A 20,180-nucleotide genomic window follows, 5' to 3' on the forward strand; every position below is an offset into this window, starting at 1 on the left:
CACAGTTACTAAAAACAACAGACATAGCCCCACTCCACAAAGGGGGCAGTAAAGCAACAGCAAAGAACTACAGACCGATAGCACTAACATCCCATATCATAAAAATCTTTGAAAGGGTCCTAAGAAGCAAGATCACCACCCATCTAGAAACCCAGCAATTACACAACCCAGGGAAACATGGGTTTAGAACAGGTCGCTCCTGTCTGTCTCAACTATTGGATCACTACGACAAGGTCCTAGATGCACTAGAAGACAAAAAGAAAGCAGATGTAATATATACAGACTTTGCAAAAGCCTTCGACAAGTGTGACCATGGCGTAATAGCGCACAAAATGCGTGCTAAAGGAATAACGGGAAAAGTCGATCGATGGATCTATAATTTCCTCACTAACAGAACACAGAGAGTAGTAGTCAACAGAGTAAAGTCCGAGGCAGCTACGGTGAAAAAACTCTGTTCCACAAGGCACAGTACTTGCTCCCATCTTGTTCCTCATCCTCATATCTGACATAGACAAGGATGTCAGCCACAGCACCGTGTCTTCCTTTGCAAATGACACCCGAATCTGCATGACAGTGTCTTCCATTGCAGACACTGCAAGGCTCCAGGCAGACATCAACCAAATCTTTCAGTGGGCTGCAGAAAACAATATGAAGTTTAACTATGAGAAATTTCAGTTACTCAGATATGGCAAATACGAGGAAATTAAATCTTCATCAGAGTACAAAACAAATTCTGGCCACAAAATAGAGCGAAACGCCAACGTCAAAGACCTGGGAGTGATCATGTTGGAGGATCTCACCTTCAAGGACCATAACATTGTATCAATCGCATCTGCTAGAAAAATGACAGGATGGATAATGAGAACCTTCAAAACTAGGGAGGCCAAGCCCATGATGACACTCTTCAGGTCACTTGTTCTATCTAGGCTGGAATATTGCTGCACACTAACAGCACCTTTCAAAGCAGGTGAAATTGCTGACCTAGAAAATGTACAGAGAACCTTCACGGCACGCATAACGGAGATAAAACACCTCAATTACTGGGAGCGCTTGAGGTTCCTAAACCTGTATTCCCTGGAATGCAAGCGGGAGAGATACATGATTATATACACCTGGAAAATCCTAGAGGGACTAGTACCGAACTTGCACACGAAAATCACTCACTACGAAAGCAAAAGACTTGGCAGACGATGCAACATCCCCCCAATGAAAAGCAGGGGTGTCACTAGCACGTTAAGAGACCATACAATAAGTGTCAGGGGCCCGAGATTGTTCAACTGCCTCGCAGCATACATAAGGGGGATTACCAACAGACCCCTGGCAGTCTTCAAGCTGGCACTGGACAAGCACCTAAAGTCGGTTCCTGACCAGCCGGGCTGTGGCTCGTACGTTGTGCAAGAAAGGTATAAAATACCGACAATATGAAAGTTAAGACACATGTGCAACATCTGGATATCTTTATTGTAGACGTTTCGCCAACCAGTGGCTTTATCAATACAGATTCTAGGACATATTAGGAAGACAGTAGAACTATATACAAAAGATGAGGTAATCAGTCCCTCGGCCTTGGAGTTAGTGTTCACAGCATCGTGGTGGAGGAGAATCTGGAGAAAAGGCAAGAAGACTGGCGGTTATATACGCGTCAGTGGATAGGGACGGGCAGCAGACGAGGGCAGTCACTGGTAGGCGGGATTCCCGCCTACCAGTGACTGCCCTCGTCTGCTGCCCGTCCCTATCCACTGACGCGTATATAACCGCCAGTCTTCTTGCCTTTTCTCCAGATTCTCCTCCACCACGATGCTGTGAACACTAACTCCAAGGCCGAGGGACTGATTACCTCATCTTTTGTATATAGTTCTACTGTCTTCCTAATATGTCCTAGAATCTGTATTGATAAAGCCACTGGTTGGCGAAACGTCTACAATAAAGATATCCAGATGTTGCACATGTGTCTTAACTCTCGTACGTTGGTTTGCGTGCAGCCAGCAGTAACAGCCTGGTTGATCAGGCTCTGATCCACCAGGAGGCCTGGTCACAGACCGGGCCGCGGGGGCGTTGACCCCCGGAACTCTCTCCAGGTAAACTCCAGGTAAGGTGTTTAACACACCTCCAGAAAATCTTTTGAGTCATTCTGGCACTGTGAAACAGAATTCTTCTCCAGGCTGAGGGACTGACAACCTCAAATCTACATCTTCGCTCCCCAGGAGTTTTATTAAGCTTGTCGGTATTGTATACCATTTTGATATTCAGCATAAGAACACAAGAAAGGAGGAACACTGCAGCAGGCCTGTTGGCCCATGCTGGGCACTCTGCCTTAACAAAAAGAACATAAGAACATAAGAACGAAGGAACACTGCAGCAGGCCTACTGGCCCATGCGAGGCAGGTCCAAGTCTCCTACCGGCTTAAGCCAATGCACCCAACCTAGTCAGGTCAGGTCACATTGACTTAAGGGAGGAACACGGCAACCGACCTGGTAGCACAAGCTATCAGGTCCAACTCACACCCACCCACATCCACTCATGTATTTATCCAACCTATTTTTAAAGCTACACAACGTTCTGGCCTCTATAACGGTACATGGGAGTTTGTTCCACTCATCCATAACTCTATTACCAAACCAGTACTTTCCTATATCCTTCCTGAATCTGAATTTTTCCAACTTAAAACCATTGCTGCGAGTCCTGCACATTTCAAAGCCAGTCATAACATGAGCTAATTCAAGAAGAGAACCAAATGTGGAAAAGGACACTGATGTACAGTTCAGGACATTTATTAGAGGAAACATTTCGCCACGAGTGGCGAAATGTTTCAGTCCTAATACAGAGAAAAGTAAGAAAACGTATATATATAGTGGCAGGAGTCAGGTGAGGTGACGCGTGGGTAGAGGTGGTAGTAGTAGTAGTATAGTAGTGGTAGTAGTAGTAGTAGAAATATTAGTAGTAGAAGTAGTTGTAGCAGAAATAGTAGTAGAAGTAGTGGAACTACCACCTCTACCCACGCGTCACCTCACATGACTCCTGTCACTATATATATACGTTTTCTTACTTTTCTCTGTATTAGGACTGAAGAAGCCACTCGTGGCGAAACGTTTCCTCTAATAAATGTCCTGAACTGTACATAAGTGTCTTTTTCCACATCTTGTCGGCATCACCATACCATTTCCTCAAGAGAACCAAAGGGAGGAGTGATTTCTTGTATAGCAAACATATATAGCTAACAGAATCCTTGGCTTCATATCAAGAAGCATAAATAATAGGAGTCCTCAGGAGACTTGGACCTGCCTCGCATGGGCCAGTAGGCCTTCTGCAGTGTTCCTTCGTTCTTATGTTCTTATGTCTTCAACTCTGATATGTTAGCCAAGAAGAGTACCCAGAAGGAGAATGTAGAATATAACTTTGGTATAACTGTGTCTAGCATTAGGAATAATATTAGGAGAGAAGTAAATAATGAAAATGATTGTTATAGGAATGCAGTTAGAAGCCTGAGTAGATCTATAACCCACTATGATAACATGAACGTAGATAAGTATGTTTATGGAGCAACGTGCAATGTGAACAGATTGACTGATGTTGTAGTGGCCTGGCTTAGGCTTGGTTACAAGTACTGACTGATGTTGTAGTGGCCAGACTTAGGCTTGGTTACAAGTACTGACTGATGTTGTAGTGGCCAGGCTTAGGCTTGGTTACAAGTACTGACTCATGTTGCAGTGGTCAGGCTTAGGCTTGGTTACAAGTACTGACTGATGTTGTAGTGGCCAGGCTTAGGCTTGGTTACCAGTACTGACTGATGTTGTAGTGGCCAGGCTTAGGCTTAGTTACAAGTACTGACTGATGTTGTAGTGGCCAGTCTTAGGCTTGGTTACAAGTACTGACTGATGTTGTAGTGGCCAGGCTTAGGCTTGGTTACAAGTACTGACTGATGTTGTAGTGGCCAGGCTTAGGCTTGGTTACAAGTACTGACTGATGTTGTAGTGGTCAGACTTAGGCTTGGTTACAAGTACTGACTGATGTTGTAGTGGTCAGACTTAGGCTTGGTTACAAGTACTGACTAATGTTGTAGTGGCCAGGCTTATGCTTGGTTACAAGTACTGACTAATGTTGTAGTGGCCAGGCTTAGGTTTGGTTACAAGTACTGACTGATGTTGTAGTGGTCAGGCTTAGGCTTGGTTACAAGTACTGACTGATGTTGTAGTGGCCAGGCTTAGGCTTGGTAACAAGTACTGACTAATGTTGTAGTGGTCAGGCTTAGGCTTGGTTACAAGTACTGACTGATGTTGTAGTGGCCAGGCTTAGGCTTGGTAACAAGTACTGACTAATGTTGTAGTGGTCAGGCTTAGGCTTGGTTACAAGTACTGACTGATGTTGTAGTGGCCAGGCTTAGGCTTGGTTACAAGTACTGACTGATGTTGTAGTGGCCAGGCTTAGGCTTGGTTACATTACTGACTGATGTTGTAGTGGCCAGGCTTAGGCTTGGTAACAAGTACTGACTGATGTTGTAGTGGCCAGGCTTAGGCTTGGTTACAAGTACTGACTGATGTTGTAGTGGCCAGGCTTATGCTTGGTTACAAGTACTGACTGATGTTGTAGTGGCCAGGCTTAGGCTTGGTAACAAGTACTGACTCATGTTGTAGTGGCCAGGCTTAGGCTTGGTTACAAGTACTGACTCATGTTGTAGTGGCCAGGCTTAGGCTTGGTTACAAGTACTGACTGATGTTGTAGTGACCAGGCTTAGGCTTGGTTACAAGTACTGACTGATGTTGTAGTGGCCAGGCTTAGGCTTGGTTACAAGTACTGACTGATGTTGTAGTGGCCAGGCTTAGGCTTGGTTACAAGTACTAACTAATGTTGTAGTGGCCAGGCTTAGGCTTGGTAACAAGTACTGACTGATGTTGTAGTGGCCAGGCTTAGGCTTGGTTACAAGTACTGACTGATGTTGTAGTGGCCAGGCTTATGCTTGGTTACAAGTACTGACTGATGTTGTAGTGGCCAGGCTTAGGCTTGGTTACAAATACTGACTGATATTGTAGTGGCCAGGCTTATGCTTGGTTACAAGTACTGACTGATGTTGTAGTGGCAAGGCTTAGGCTTGGTTACAAGTACTGACTGATGTTGTAGTGGCCAGGGTTATGCTTGGTTACAAGTACTGACTGATGTTGTAGTGGCCAGGCTTAGGCTTGGTTACAAGTACTGACTAATATTGTAGTGGCCAGGCTTATGCTTGGTTACAAGTACTGACTAATGTTGTAGTGGTCAGGCTTAGGCTTGGTTACAAGTACTGACTGATGTTGTAGTGGCCAGGCTTATGCTTGGTTACAAGTACTGACTAATGTTGTAGTGGTCAGGCTTAGGCTTGGTTACAAGTACTGACTGATGTTGTAGTGGCGAGGCTTAGGCTTGGTTACAAGTACTGACTGATGTTGTAGTGGCCAGGCTTAGGCTTGGTAACAAGTACTGACTGATGATAACAACTCAACAACAACAAGAACCCACAAAGTTGCTAACAGTGACCCTTAAAACCCAACAACAAGAACCCACAAAGTTGCTGACAGTGGCCCATAAAACCCAACAACAACAACAAGAACCCACAAAGTTGCTGACAGTGACCCTTAAAACCCAACAACAACAAGAACCCATAAAGTTGCCAACAATGACCTTTAAAACCCAACAACAACCCACAAAGTTGCTGACAGTGGCCCTTAAAACCCAACAACAACAAGAACCCAGAAAGTTGCCGACAGTGACCCTTAAAACCCAACAACAACAAGAACCCACAAAGTTGCTGACAGTGACCCTTAAAACCCAACAACAAGAAGAACCCACAAAGTTGCTGACTGTGGCCCTTAAAACCCAACAACAACAAGAACCCACAAAGTTGTTGACAGTGGCCCTTAAGACCCAACAACAACAAGAACCCACAAAGTTGCTGACAGTGGCCCTTAAAACCCAACAACAACAAGAACCCACAAAGTTGCTGACAGTGGCCCTTAAAACCCAACAACAAGAACCCACAAAGTTGCTGAGTGACCCTTAAAACGCAACAACAACAAGAACCCACAAAGTTGCTGATAGTGACCCTTAAAACCCAACAACAACAGGAACCCACAAAGTTGCTGACAGTGGCCCTTAAAACCCAACAACAAGAACCCACAAAGTTGCTGAGTGACCCTTAAAACCCAACAACAACAAGAACCCACAAAGTTGCTGACAGTGGCCCTTAAAACCCAACAACAAGAACCCACAAAGTTGCTGACAGTGACCCTTAAAACCCAACAACAACAAGAACCCACAAAGTTGCTGACAGTGGCCCTTAAAACCCAACAACAACAAGAACCCACAAAGTTGCTGACAGTGGCCCTTAAAACCCAACAACAACAGGAACCCACAAAGTCGCTGACAGTGGCCCTTAAAACCCAACAACAAGAACCCACAAAGTTGTTGACAGTGACCCTTAAAACCCAACAACAACAAGAACCCACAAAGTTGCTGACAGTGGCCCTTAAAACCCAACAACAACAGGAACCCACAAAGTCGCTGACAGTGGCCCTTAAAACCCAACAACAAGAACCCACAAAGTTGCTGACAGTGACCCTTAAAACCCAACAACAACAAGAACCCACAAAGTTGCTGACAGTGGCCCTTAAAACCCAACAACAACAAGAACCCACAAAGTTGCTGACAGTGGCCCTTAAAACCCAACAACAACAACAAGTCTAAGAAGAAAGATAATCTTCAAGTTAGTAAGATAATTTTAAGTATAATTTTACACACCTGGATGATTACAATGATCTTAGATAACAACTTAGGTGTAACTTACCCAGGATGATGTGTAAGACATATGTGCAACACTTAGGTGTCTTTATTCTGCGACGTTTAACCTACATAGGTGACCCCGTAGGTACCTGGGTGTTAGTGGACTGGTGTGGGTCACATCCTGGGTGTTAGTGGACTGGTGTGGGTCACATCCTGGGTGTTAGTGGACTGGTGTGGGTCACATCCTGGGTGTTAGTGGACTGGTGTGGGTCACATCCTGGGTGTTAGTGGACTGGTGTGGGTCACATCCTGGGTGTTAGTGGACTGGTGTGGGTCACATCCTGGGTGTTAGTGGACTGGTTTGGGTCACATCCTGGGTGTTAGTGGACTGGTGTGGGTCACATCCTGGGTGTTAGTGGACTGGTGTGGGTCACATCCTGGGTGTTAGTGGACTGGTGTGGGTCACATCCTGGGTGTTAGTGGACTGGTGTGGGTCACATCCTGGGTGTTAGTGAACTGGTGTGGCTCACATCCTGGGTGTTAGTGGACTGGTGTGGGTCACATCCTGGGTGTTAGTGGAATGGTGGGGGTCACATCCTGGGTGTTAGTGGACTGGTGTGGGTCACATCCTGGGTGCTAGTGGACTGGTGTGGGTCACATCCTGGGTGTTAGTGGACTGGTGTGGGTCACATCCTGTGTGTTAGTGGACTGGTGTGGGTCACATCCTAGGTGTTAGTGGACTGGTGTGGGTCACATCCTGGGTGTTAGTGGACTGGTGTGGGTCACATCCTGGGTGTTAGTGGACTGGTGTGGGTCACCTCCTGGGTGTTAGTGGACTGGTGTGGGTCACATCCTGGGTGTTAGTGGACTGGTGTGGGTCACATCCTGGGTGTTAGTGGACTGGTGTAGGTCACATCCTGGGTGTTAGTGGACTGGTGTGGGTCACATCCTGGGTGTTAGTGGACTGGTGTGGGTCACATCCTGGGTGTTAGTGGACTGGTGTGGGTCATATCCTGGTCCACTAACACCCAGGTACCTATTTTATTGATGGGTGGACATAGACAACCAGTGTAAGGAAACATGTCCAATGTTTCTACCCTCGCTGGGAATCGAACCCGGACACTCACTGTGTGAAACGAGAGCTTTAGCCACCAGGCCACAGAGCACCGTCCAGCAGAAGCAGTAGAGATGTAAAGACGACGTCATCAGTCCCTCACCCTTGAAGGCGTAGTTTTGAGGTGGTCAGTCCCTCAGCCTGGAGGCTGTCTTCAAGACCCCTGGACAGACACATAAAGTCAGTACCTCACCAGCCAGGCTGTGGTTCCTACGTTGGTTTACGTGAGGCCAGCAGTAACAACCTGGTTGATCAGTCCCTGATCCACCATGAGGTCTGGTCATGGATTAGGCTTGAGTCGTGGAGGTTGGGATTACGTTGCCAGCATTCTGAAGGAAGGGTGGCAGATGTTGGGGCTTGAAGGGTCATCTGTCCATGATCCGTGGCTTGGTCGGCAACGCTCTGGCTTCATACTGAGTGTCCGTGGCGGGTTCCTCGGCAAGGGTGGGAACATTGGGTGTGTTTCCTTACATATGTTGTCAGTGTTCACCTAGCAGCAAGTAGGTACCTGGGTGTTAATGGACTGGTGTGGGTTGCATCCTGGGGGACAAAATTGAAGGACCACAATGGGAATAAGACAGAAAGTCCCCTCAATGACACACTAACTTTCTTGGGTTATCTTGGGTGGCTAACCCTCCGGGGTTAAAAATCCCAACAAAATCTCTTTGCACTGTGATGTCAGTTCCTTTCTGACAAAACAACGACTGAATGAATGATAGTGAAAGTGTTTGTTTCATCGGGTCACCCACCTCAATGGGAATGTAAAAAAAAATGGTGAGCACTAGGAGTACAAGGCTAATAAGGCTCAGTTTATCTTTCAGAGCGATGGTGGTGGTGCTGTGGCAGAACTGGGGGGAACATGTTGGTCGCCAGTTGCCACATTTCTTATCCGGGGCAACACTTACCGATGTGACCATTTCTGTAGGAGCCAGAAGCATCAAGGCTCATCGCATTATTTTAGCCTTCTTCAGCCCTTTCTTTCGAGTAAGTTTTATGCTCAGTACCTCACTGAATGTACATAAATGTAATGTGCACATTTAGAAGGAATTGATTTTTAATGTTATGAGTGAAAGTTACTTGATCTGGCATGAGTGGAGCAAACTTTTTGGAATTTGTTCACTGAAGGGGTTATATGAGGCATATGGCCAAAATCCGGGTTAGTGAACGAATTTATTCCTTAATGTTTTGTTTGTTTGTGGGATGTGTAAGTCAGGCTTTGCTGTTGTATGTTACTGTGTTACTGAATTGCAATTTTTTTTGTTACATGTATTTTCAATTTGCTTTCAGATTTTTTTAATTTTTTTACATAATTTTGAAAAGGTCGTTAACGTGAAAAGTTGTGAAATGAGCCATTGTAAAGTGGGACTAACCTGTATAATGGTGCCAGTACCTTCGTATACATGTGATGCATGGTCTTGAACTATTGCACTGAGAAGGCAGCTTGGAGGCAGTGGTAATATTGTATCTGAGATCAATATAGGTGTGCAAATATTATGCAGAAAATAAACATGAATAAATTAAAAGACAGTGTGATTCAAGAAATCGTAATAAAACGATTGCAAATGGGTGGGGTGAGTTGAAGCCCCACCCGTTCCATGGTTTAAAAGACAGTATGCTGGTTGAAATACATATACATACATGGAAGAGCAGAATAGAAGTTGAGATTGTCTGGTCAGTGTAGAAAGGAAGGAGCAAAAGATAGGTTGATCAAGAGAATGTATAAATGTGAAAGAGATCAAAGATATATGGGATGGTAGATGTAGGGTTGGAGGTATATTTTGTAAGTTAAAGCCTTGATTATCCAGTGTGTAAATTGGAGTGACTGTGGGTAGGGGTGAATCTGTTATGAAACTAATGAAGCTTAAGTTTTTGGGCCCCTAATCCCAGAGGGGCCCCAGAAGCAATTTTAGTTCACATTGCTTAAAAATTTTGGGTCTACTGTATGAGAAGGAACCCCCATAACAGTTCAAGCTTCAGGGCCCCTAATCCTGGAGGGGTCCCAGAAGCGACTTCAGTCCACATAGCTTAAAATTTTTGGGTCTGCTGTATGAGAAGGGGTTGCGAAGGGGCCCCCATAACAGTTCAAGCTTCAGGGCTCCAAAAATGTAGGTCTGCCGCTGACTGTGGGCAAGGTGTTTGAAGTTATTTGAGATACCGTTGGAGTGTGAGCATGATAATATCTATGAAAGGATTCAGGTAACAGTTCACCAGGCTTGAGATCTGGAGGTACAGAGTGTGGTGTTTGTAAGCAGTGATGCTGCTGTTCAGTGGGTCACTGCATCATGTATTTCTGGGAAGGAAGCTAGAGGGTCAGTAATGGTGAATGTATTATTTGTAAGGTGATCTTGATAACTGTCTTAACATCAATTATTGATAGATTATTTGTATTAACTGAGCTTGGCATTTTATCAGAAAATGTTTGAGGAAGTTAGCGAAGAACGTCCAATGGTGGTAGTGTTTCCAGGCGCTGACTTTGATGCATTACAAGTCATCATCGCCTACATGTACCGTGGACAGGTGGGATCCTCAACTGTTGCATCATGTCTTCTTCATGCACTATTAGTCTAACATATAGAAATATACCTTGATGGGGAAGTGGAAAAGAATTCTTCCATAAGCCTTGCATGTCGTAAGAAGCAACTAAAATGCCGGAAGCAAGGGGCTAGTAACCCCTTCTATAAATTACTAAATTTAAAAAGGAAAACTTTTGTTTTTCTTTTTGGGTCACCCTACCTCGGTGGGATACGGCTGGTGTGTTAAAAAAAATAGAAATACATATACTGTACATGTTTGTTTTGACATTGCTACTCTAACATCTTCTGTACTAAAATTACCTTACTAGTTGACTTTTCACATGAATTATCCCTTTTGATTGAGTATTATAATAATATTGAAAATAGTAATAGCCTGTATATTTTTAAATGTTCATAGAATTTATAATTATTGGGTTTTCAGTTTGTGTATAGTCAGCAATCCTTTATTTATGCGCTGTATTTTGAGTAGACATAACTAGGCCTAAGCTGTGAAGGTATTATATGGTGGGAGATTATTTTGTAAGCTTTATGATAAACACTTCCAAGTACAGTGGTACCTCGGTATGCGACCCTAATTCGTTCCAGAAGGCTGTTAGTGTTCTGATCTGTTTGAATACCAAACGAATTTGTTCCCATAAGGAATAATGTAAAGTAGATTAATCCGTTTCAGACCCTGAAAAATACACTTACAAAAGCAATAATAAACTTACATAATTGTTTGAGTTGGGAGCTTGTCGTATACCGAGGTATCACTGTATCTACTCTTGAATTTATTATTTCCCTGGAATAAGAATCTGTTACCATCCCACAGTATCATGGCTGCAAAAATTCACAACTAACTGACAATTTGGACAGGGAACATTAGATAAGTTTTCAGTCCATTGATGATTGTGAGTTACAACAGGTACAGCATCGATTTTCTGGACGTTTGGTTCCAAAGCCTTTCCGGATTACTGATTTTCCGCCTTTAGAGAGCACAGTATTCCTTGGTCTTGGGGTTGGATAAGTGACATACAGTTTGGTGGTAAATACACTGCCACAGAAATTTCAAGTTCTTGCTTGTAAATTTATATGGTTACAGACCATCAGTGTCCAAAAAATCGGTGTTGTACCTGTAATATAATATGTAAGCTTTCAACTAATATTTTAAAAATTATGAAATATTTGTTACTGTAATAAATAACATTAATGTCTGCATGAATAACTCATTACAATTGTGACTGGATATAAACATATCAATAGTTCATTACCACTGTAATGAATTACTTACATACTTCAAGCTATCAATACTTTGCAGCCCAATCTGTGGACCCATTATGTACCTTTCCATTGTTGAGGCACAGTCTTTGGACCTATTATGTACCTCTGTACTGTTGAGGTACAGTCTGTGGACCTATTATGTACCTCTGCATTGTTGAGGCACAGTCTGTGGACCCATTATATAGTACCTCTGTACTGTTGAGGTACAGTCTGTAGACCCATTATGTACCTCTGTACTGTTGAGGTACAGTCTGTGGACCTATTATGTACCTCTATACTGTTGAGGTACAGTCTCTGGACCCATGATTTTTCTAAAAAAAAAAGTGGAATTATGTTTTTCTTGACATTTACAGGTGAATGTCCTGCCTGACCTTCTGCCGCATGTTATTGAACTTGCCAAGGTACTCAAGGTTAAGGGACTCGTTGAACTTCCTGTAAGTATCAGGTCTATTTTTTGTTGTTGTCACATCTGTTTCCCATAAAGATATAGTGAACCAGTGAAAGAAACACATTCACCATCACTTGTTCAGTTCCCTCCTAGGTGGGGTGACACCACCAACAGTCATTCAATAGCTGTTTTGACATAAGTGTAAGGATGATGGTGCTACTTCAGTTATCACACCATCATAAAGTTGAAATGTCACCATCATACAGTACTGTAGTACATTTATTGATAGAATAAACTCGTACTATTCACTTATTTACTTGGAAATTATCCCACGGATACAGGGGTTCTACTATTTAATGTCTTCCTGTATAATTTCAGGCGCAATTGGATTCTGTCATTGCTGAGTCAGCAAGGAAAGTTGGAGTTAACCACGAGGACATTACACATGAAAATGAAGGTAATAATCACCGGCATTCACAATTGTTTGAACACGTGTTTATTTTCATATCATTTGAGAAGCTCTAAATTCAAGAACACAACTTAGCTGTAAGTTAGAAGACAAGAACACAACTTGTCTGTAAGTTAGAAGACAAGAACACAACTTGTCTGTAAGTTAGAAGACAAGAACACAACTTGTCTGTAAGTTAGAAGACAAGAACACAACTTGTCTGTAAGAAGGGACGTTGAAAATAAATGGTATAAAATACCGACACAATGGAAACACAAACACATATGCAGTTTAATGTGATCCTTTATTGACAACGTTTTGCCCACACAGTGGGCTTTTTCAAGTCACAAACAGATCTGTTTGTGACTTGAAAAAGCCCATTGTGTGGGCAAAACGTTGTCAATAAAGGATCAAATTAAACTGCATATGTGTTTATATTTCCAAGAAGGGACGTCTTATGTGAATGACAATAAATGAATAATTTACCAAGCAAACTTATTTTTACTTTTTGATCTATTGTACTGTATAAAAATGCAGAGGTCCATAGCCGACAAACAGATGAGTTGAGCATATAGAAAATAAAAGTATTATTGTCTGTAGTATTACTTTCTATACACTCGACTCATCTGTAAGTTAAATGTGTTTGTCAGGTTTGTTTGCACTGAGGCTTGGTGTATGTTTGTTAGTGTGGGTGTTTGCAATGTACAGTGGACCCCCGCATAACAATCACCTCCGAATGTGACCAATTATGTAAGTGTATTTATGTAATTGCGTTTGTACGTGTATGTTTGGGGGTCTGAAATGGACTAATCTACTTCACAATATTTCTTATGGGAACAAATTCGGTCAGTACTGGCACCTGAACATACTTCTGGAGTGAAAAAATATCGTTAACCGGGGGTCCACTGTACTGCATTTGTATGGTGACCTGGAGAGAGTTTTGGGGGTCAATGCCCCCACGGCTCGGTCTGAGACCAGGCCTTGTTGTGGGGCCACCTGTATTGTAGATTATTCGTTAAATATGATTTGCTAGTCAGAAGTCAAAGATTTGTTTCCATGTGATACAATGTTCGTACAGAGATGGGTGACATTTGGTTGTGCATGCAGAAAGCCCTTGGTTATGCAGAGCATTTCAAGCAAGCTAAAATTAAACTTATGGTTACAATGGCAGTAATTATTTTTTTATTATATACAGTGGAACCTCAAATATCGAACTTTCTTCGGTCCAGAAGTCTGTTCGAGTGCCTTTACCGAATGAATTTATTCCCATCAGGAATAATGTAAATTAGATTAGTCCATTTCAGACCCTTAAAAATACACTTATAAAAGCACTTACAAAAATACACTTACATAATTGGTTGTGTTGGGAGCAGTTCGATTTTTGAGGTTCCACTGTACAGTGATTATGTATGAGTGAGGTGAAAGTGTTGAATGATGATGAAAGTATTTTCTTTTTGGGGATTTTCTTTCTTTTTGGGTCACCCTTCCTAGGTGGGAGACAACAGACTTGTTAAAAAAAAAATACAGTTAGTAACCCACTTATACAGCAGGTTAGGTTCTGGGCGACTGCTGTAAATCGAAAATCACTGTAAAGTAAATCATAACCTTTTTCCACTTTCAAATGCATATAAAAGCCTGATAGCATGTTTACACTATCATATATTAAGTGTGAAATAAAGCTAGGCCTAAAATCTGCATATACAGTACACACACACATGGTGGCTCGGTGGCCTGGTGGCTAAAGATCCCGCTTCACACACAGAGGGCCCGGATTCAATTCCCGGCGGGTGGAAACATTTCGACACGTTTCCTTACACCTGTTGTCCTGTTCACCTAGCAGCAAATAGGTACCTGGGTGTTAGTGGACTGGTGTGGGTGGCATCCTGGGGGGACAAGATTAAGGACCACAATGGAAATAAGTTAGACAGTCCTCGATGACGCACTGACTTTCTTGGGTTATCCTGGGTGGCTGACCCTCCGGGGTTAAAAATCCAAATGAAATCTTATCTTATCTTATCTTATCACATTACTTACGACATTTTTGTCCTTAGCTTACAGTGAGTGGTGAATATATTTATTGTAGGAAGTCTGAATAAATGAAGAATAACTATAATTGAAAACCGTTGTATTAGCAAAATGATGTAAAGTGAAGCACTGCAAAGCAAAGTGCTGTAAAGAAAAGTGCTGTAAAGAAAAGTGCTGTAAAGAAAAGTGCTGTAAAGAAAAGTGCTGTAAAGAAAAGTGCTGTAAAGAAAAGTGCTGTAAAGAAAAGTGCTGTAAAGAAAAGTGCTGTAAAGAAAAGTGCTGTAAAGAAAAGTGCTGTAAATTGAAGTGCTGTAAATCAGGGCCCTCCTGTATAAGGACATTAAAGGTATGCAAACAACAAATTTGGGCCTTACAAGTCAAGTGGCCCGGTGGCCTGGTGGCTAAAGCTCCCGCTTCACACACGGAGGGCCCGGGTTCGATTCCCGGCGGGTGGAAACATTTCGACACGTTTCCTTACACCTGTTGTCCTGTTCACCTAGCAGCAAATAGGTACCTGGGTGTTAGTCGACTGGTGTGGGTCGCATCCTGGGGGACAAGATTAAGGACCACAATGGAAATAAGTTAGACAGTCCTCGATGACGCACTGACTTTCTTGGGTTATCCTGGGTGGCTAACCCTCTGGGGTTAAAAATCCGAACGAAATCTTATCTTATCTTATCTTATCTTACAAGTAGAACAGACAAGCAGAAAATTATTTCTTTAAAGTTGAATCAATCATTCACTTCTTTCAGACAATGAAATATGCCTTGAAGACGAAAGTATGGTTGAACTGGAAGTTACTGCTGCTGACTCGGAGCCTCCCGTCTCCTCTCTAACCCCAGGAGAGAATTCTCAGAGCTCTGTGGCTATTATGAGCGATGCTCCAGTCATAACATCGTCCGCCGTGCTGTCGGCACAACAACACAGCCAGCCACACACACACAGAGTCACTACAGCAAGTACTGTTGGTAAGCTGCAGGAGCTCATTTATATGTTTTTAGAAAAGTTGAAATCATTTTATATCTTGACTAAAATATTTTAGAGACTTGTGCATTTTTTTAATATTTTTTTACTATATTGGACATTAAGCACCAAGGTAGGGCAACCCAAAGAAATATATTCACTATAAAACAAATACCCACACACAAGATAACGAAACTCATGATAATGTTTTGGTCCGACTTGAACCATTAACTAGTCACCCCCAAGTTGGACCAAAGCATCATCACAACTGTCATTCTCCTATGTGCAGGTATTTGCGTATTGTTCCAGTCAAGGTATTGTGCCATTTTATTCTGTATATTTATTATGCATCACTATCACTTATACAATAGCTGAATAAATTACCACAATAATAAGTATACAGCGGACCCTCGGTTAACGCCTTTAATCCATTCCAGAGAGCTAGCCTTTTACCGATTTATCCTTTAACCGAATTAATTTTCCCCATAACAAATAATGGAAATCCAATTAATCCGTTACATATACCCAAAAGTATTAAACAAAATAATTTTTTTACATGAAATATATATTTCCCTACACAGAAAACAATGATGCATGAAGAATAAAACAATAATAACATCACACTTACCTTTATTGTGGACTTGTTGATGAGTGATGAGACGGGAGGAAGGCAGAGGATGAAGGTGTTCTGTTTGGAATGGGAATCCCCCTCCATAAAAGCTTCAGGTAACAAGTCCTTTTCTGGCTTGTGTCCCGGGAGTGCTTTTTTCTCCTGAGTAATGTAGGTCCTGTTTGGCATTTTCTTCCTAAACAGACCTGTTTCGTCACAATTGAACACTTGCGCGGTTTTAATTTTTCAGCCCCCATATACCCCTTAAAGTCCTGCACATATTTTTCAGCCGCTTTTTTTGTCAGAACTGGTAGTCTCACCATGCCTTATCATACCATACCACAATCACAACCACTACCACCCTCTACCACCACCACCACCACTACCCTCTACCACCACCACTACCACCCTCTACCACCATCACAACCACTACCACCCTCTACCACCATCACTTTCATATTTTTCTACAAACTTTTTCTTAAATTATTTGTGTTTCTCACATTCTTTACCATAGGGCTGGAACTTGAAGCTTTCTTGAGGCCTATAGTGGCTTATTTAGCAGTTACAAGCACCAAAAACAATGGAATAATACAAAATATATAGCATGTACAATCAGAATCGTCCTCACTGGCTTTGTAAACATTGGCACACTTCTGGTAGACTGGGTTACTGGCTGGGCCCGCTCATGGCGCCCAGCAGATACGTTCGGGACGAAAACTCCTAACCGAGTTTTTAGGCGTTATCTGAGCCAATTTTTTTTACACCAAAGCAAGGCGTTATCCGATTTTGAGGCTATCCGATCCAGGTGTTAACCGGGGGACCTGATTACCTGTAGACTGTTCTGAGAGTCACTTTCCCCCCACAGCCCAGTCTCTGCTGAAGCTGTTGCTGGTGGCTGCATGCAGTCCAGCATGCGCACCACAGCCCGCCTGATCAAGCTGTTGCTGGTGGCTGTGTGCAGTCCAATGTGCACACCACAGCCCGCCTGATCAAGCTGTTGCTGGTGGCTGTGTGCAGTCCAGTGTGCACACCACAGCCTGCCTGATCAAGCTGTTGCTGGTGGCTGCATGCAGTCCAACATGTGCACCACAGCCCACCTGATCAAGCTGTTGGTGGTGGCTGTGTGCAGTCCAGCGTGCACACCACAGCCCAGCTGATCAGGCTGTTGGTGGTGGCTGCGTGCAGTCCAGCGTGTGCTCACAGCCCGGCTGATCTGAAAATGACTATGAATTCATTAAATTTTCTCTCTCCACCTTGCACTTTAGTTTTTCATCTCCTGACACCACTTACCAATTTATCCGTTTCTTCCCCTTCCTCTGTATTCACTTCTCCCTCCATCCTTGTACTTCTTTTACCTCAATATGTATGGAGGCAAATGGTTTTTAGGACTTGTCGTGGTGTTGGAGTGTAAGCAAGGTAACATTTATGAAGGGATCCAGGGAAACCTTTAGGCCAGACATGATTCCTGGAGATGGGAAGTACAGTGCCGGCACTCTGAAGGAGGGGTGTTAATGTTTCAGTTTTATAACTGTAGTGTAAGCATGCCTCTGGCAAGACAGTGACGGAGTGATGGAGAATACAGTACATTTTTTTTTTTTTTCAACAAGTCGGCCGTCTCCCACCGAGGCAGGGTGACCCAAAAAGAAAGAAAATCCCCAAAAAGAAAATACTTTCATTATCATTCAACACTTTCACCTCACTCAACACTTTCACCTCACTCACACATAATCACTGTTTTTGCAGAGGTGCTCAGAACACAACAGTTCAGAAGCATATACGTATAAAGATACACAACATATCCCTCCAAACTGCTAATATCCCGAACCCCTCCTTTAGAATGCAGGCATTGTACTTCCCATTTCCAGGATACAAGTCCGGCTATATAAAAATAACCGGTTTCCCTGAGTCCCTTCACTAAATATTACCCTGCTCACACTCCAAGAGCTCGTCAGGTCCCAAATACCATTCGTCTCCATTCACTCCTATCGAACACACTCATGCACGCTTGCTGGAAGTCCAAGCCCTTCACCCACAAAACCTCCCTTACCCCTTCCTTCCATCCTTTTCGAGGACAACCCCTACCCCGCCTTCCTTCTCCTACAGATTTAGATGCTCTCCATGTCATTCTACTTTGATCCATTCTCTCTAAATGACCAAACCACCTCAACAACCCCTCTTCAGCCCTCTGACTAATACTTTTATTAACTCCACACCTTCTCCTAGTTTCCACACTCCAAATTTTTTGCATAATATTTACACCACACATTGCCCTTAGACAGGACATCTCCACTGCCTCCAACTGCCTCCTCGCTGCTGCATTCACAACCCAAGCTTCACACCCATATAAGAGTGTTGGTTCTACTTTACTTTCATACATTCCCTTCTTTGCCTCCATAGATAACGTTTTTTGACTCCACATATACCTCAACGCACCACTCACCTTTTTTCCCTCATCAATTCTATGATTAACCTCATCCTTCATAAATCCATCTGCTGACATGTCAACTCCCAAGTATCTGAAAACATTCACTTCTTCCATACTCCTCCTCCCCAATTTGATATCCAATTTTTCTTTATCTAAATCATTTGATACCCTCATCACCTTACTCTTTTCTATGTTCACTTTCAACTTTCTACCTTTACACACACTCCCAAACTCATCCACTAACCTTTACAATTTTTCTTTAGAATCTCCCATAAGTGTGACCATGGCGTAATAGCGCACAAAATGCGCGCTAAAGGAATAACAGGAAAAGTCGGTCGATGGATCTATAATTTCCTCACTAACAGAACACAGAGAGTAGTCGTCAACAGAGTAAAGTCCGAGGCAGCTACGGTGAAAAGCTCTGTTCCACAAGGCACAGTACTAGCTCCCATCTTGTTCCTCATCCTCATATCCGACATAGACAAGGATGTCAGCCACAGCACCGTGTCTTCCTTTGCAGATGACACCCGAATCTGCATGACAGTGTCTTCCATTGCAGACACTGCAAGGCTCCAGGCAGACATCAACCAAATCTTTCAGTGGGCTGCAGAAAACAATATGAAGTTCAACGATGAGAAATTTCAATTACTCAGATATGGTAAACATGAGGAAATTAAATCTTCATCAGAGTACAAAACAAATTCTGGCCACAAAATAGAGCGAAACACCAACGTCAAAGACCTGGGAGTGATTATGTCGAAGGATCTCACCTTCAAGGACCATAACATTGTATCAATCGCATCTGCTAGAAAAATGACAGGATGGATAATGAGAACCTTCAAAACTAGGGAGGCCAAGCCCATGATGACACTCTTCAGGTCACTTGCTCTATCTAGGCTGGAATATTGCTGCACTCTAACAGCACCTTTCAAGGCAGGTGAAATTGCCGACCTAGAAAATGTACAGAGAACTTTCACGGCGCGCATAACGGAGATAAAACACCTCAATTACTGGGAGCGCTTGAGGTTTCTAAACCTGTATTCCCTGGAACGCAGGAGGGAGAGATACATGATTATATACACCTGGAAAATCCTAGAGGGACTAGTACCGAACTTGCACACGAAAATCACTCACTACGAAAGCAAAAGACTCGGGAGACGATGCACCATCCCCCCAATGAAAAGCAGGGGTGTCACTAGCACGTTAAGAGACCATACAATAAGTGTCAGGGGCCCGAGACTGTTCAACTGCCTCCCAGCACACATAAGGGGGATTACCAACAGACCCCTGGCAGTCTTCAAGCTGGCACTGGACAAGCACCTAAAGTCAGTTCCTGATCAGCCGGGCTGTGGCTCGTACGTTGGTTTGCGTGCAGCCAGCAGCAACAGCCTGGTTGATCAGGCGCTGATCCACCAGGAGGCCTGGTCACAGACCGGGCCGCGGGGGCGTTGACCCCCGAAACTCTCTCCAGGTAAACTCCAGGTAAGTACAGTATCATCAGCAAAAAGTAACTGTGTCAATTCCCATTTTGTATTCGATTCCCCATAATTTAATTCCACCCCTCTCCCAAACACCCTAGCATTTACTTCTTTTACAACCCCATCTATAAATGTATTAAACAACCATGGTGACATTACACATCCCTGTCTAAGACCTACTTTT

General features: G+C 43.3%; 1 protein-coding gene across 1 annotated transcript in view; it reads left to right on the forward strand.

Moving 5' to 3' along the window:
* Window positions 1–6,607: 6,607 nt before the first annotated feature.
* Window positions 6,608–20,180, forward strand: part of LOC128703896 (longitudinals lacking protein, isoforms H/M/V) — a gene marked incomplete at its 3' end in the record, with an annotated part of 38,947 nt that continues 25,374 nt past the window's right edge. The window contains 6 exon segments of the mRNA XM_070104920.1: window positions 6,608–6,734; window positions 8,687–8,849; window positions 10,278–10,382; window positions 12,013–12,093; window positions 12,426–12,504; window positions 15,273–15,488. Coding sequence (XP_069961021.1) covers window positions 8,691–8,849; window positions 10,278–10,382; window positions 12,013–12,093; window positions 12,426–12,504; window positions 15,273–15,488 — 640 coding nt within the window.

Source organism: Cherax quadricarinatus, chromosome 95, assembly GCF_038502225.1.
Source record: "Cherax quadricarinatus isolate ZL_2023a chromosome 95, ASM3850222v1, whole genome shotgun sequence".
In the NCBI taxonomy this organism is placed as follows: domain Eukaryota; kingdom Metazoa; phylum Arthropoda; class Malacostraca; order Decapoda; family Parastacidae; genus Cherax; species Cherax quadricarinatus.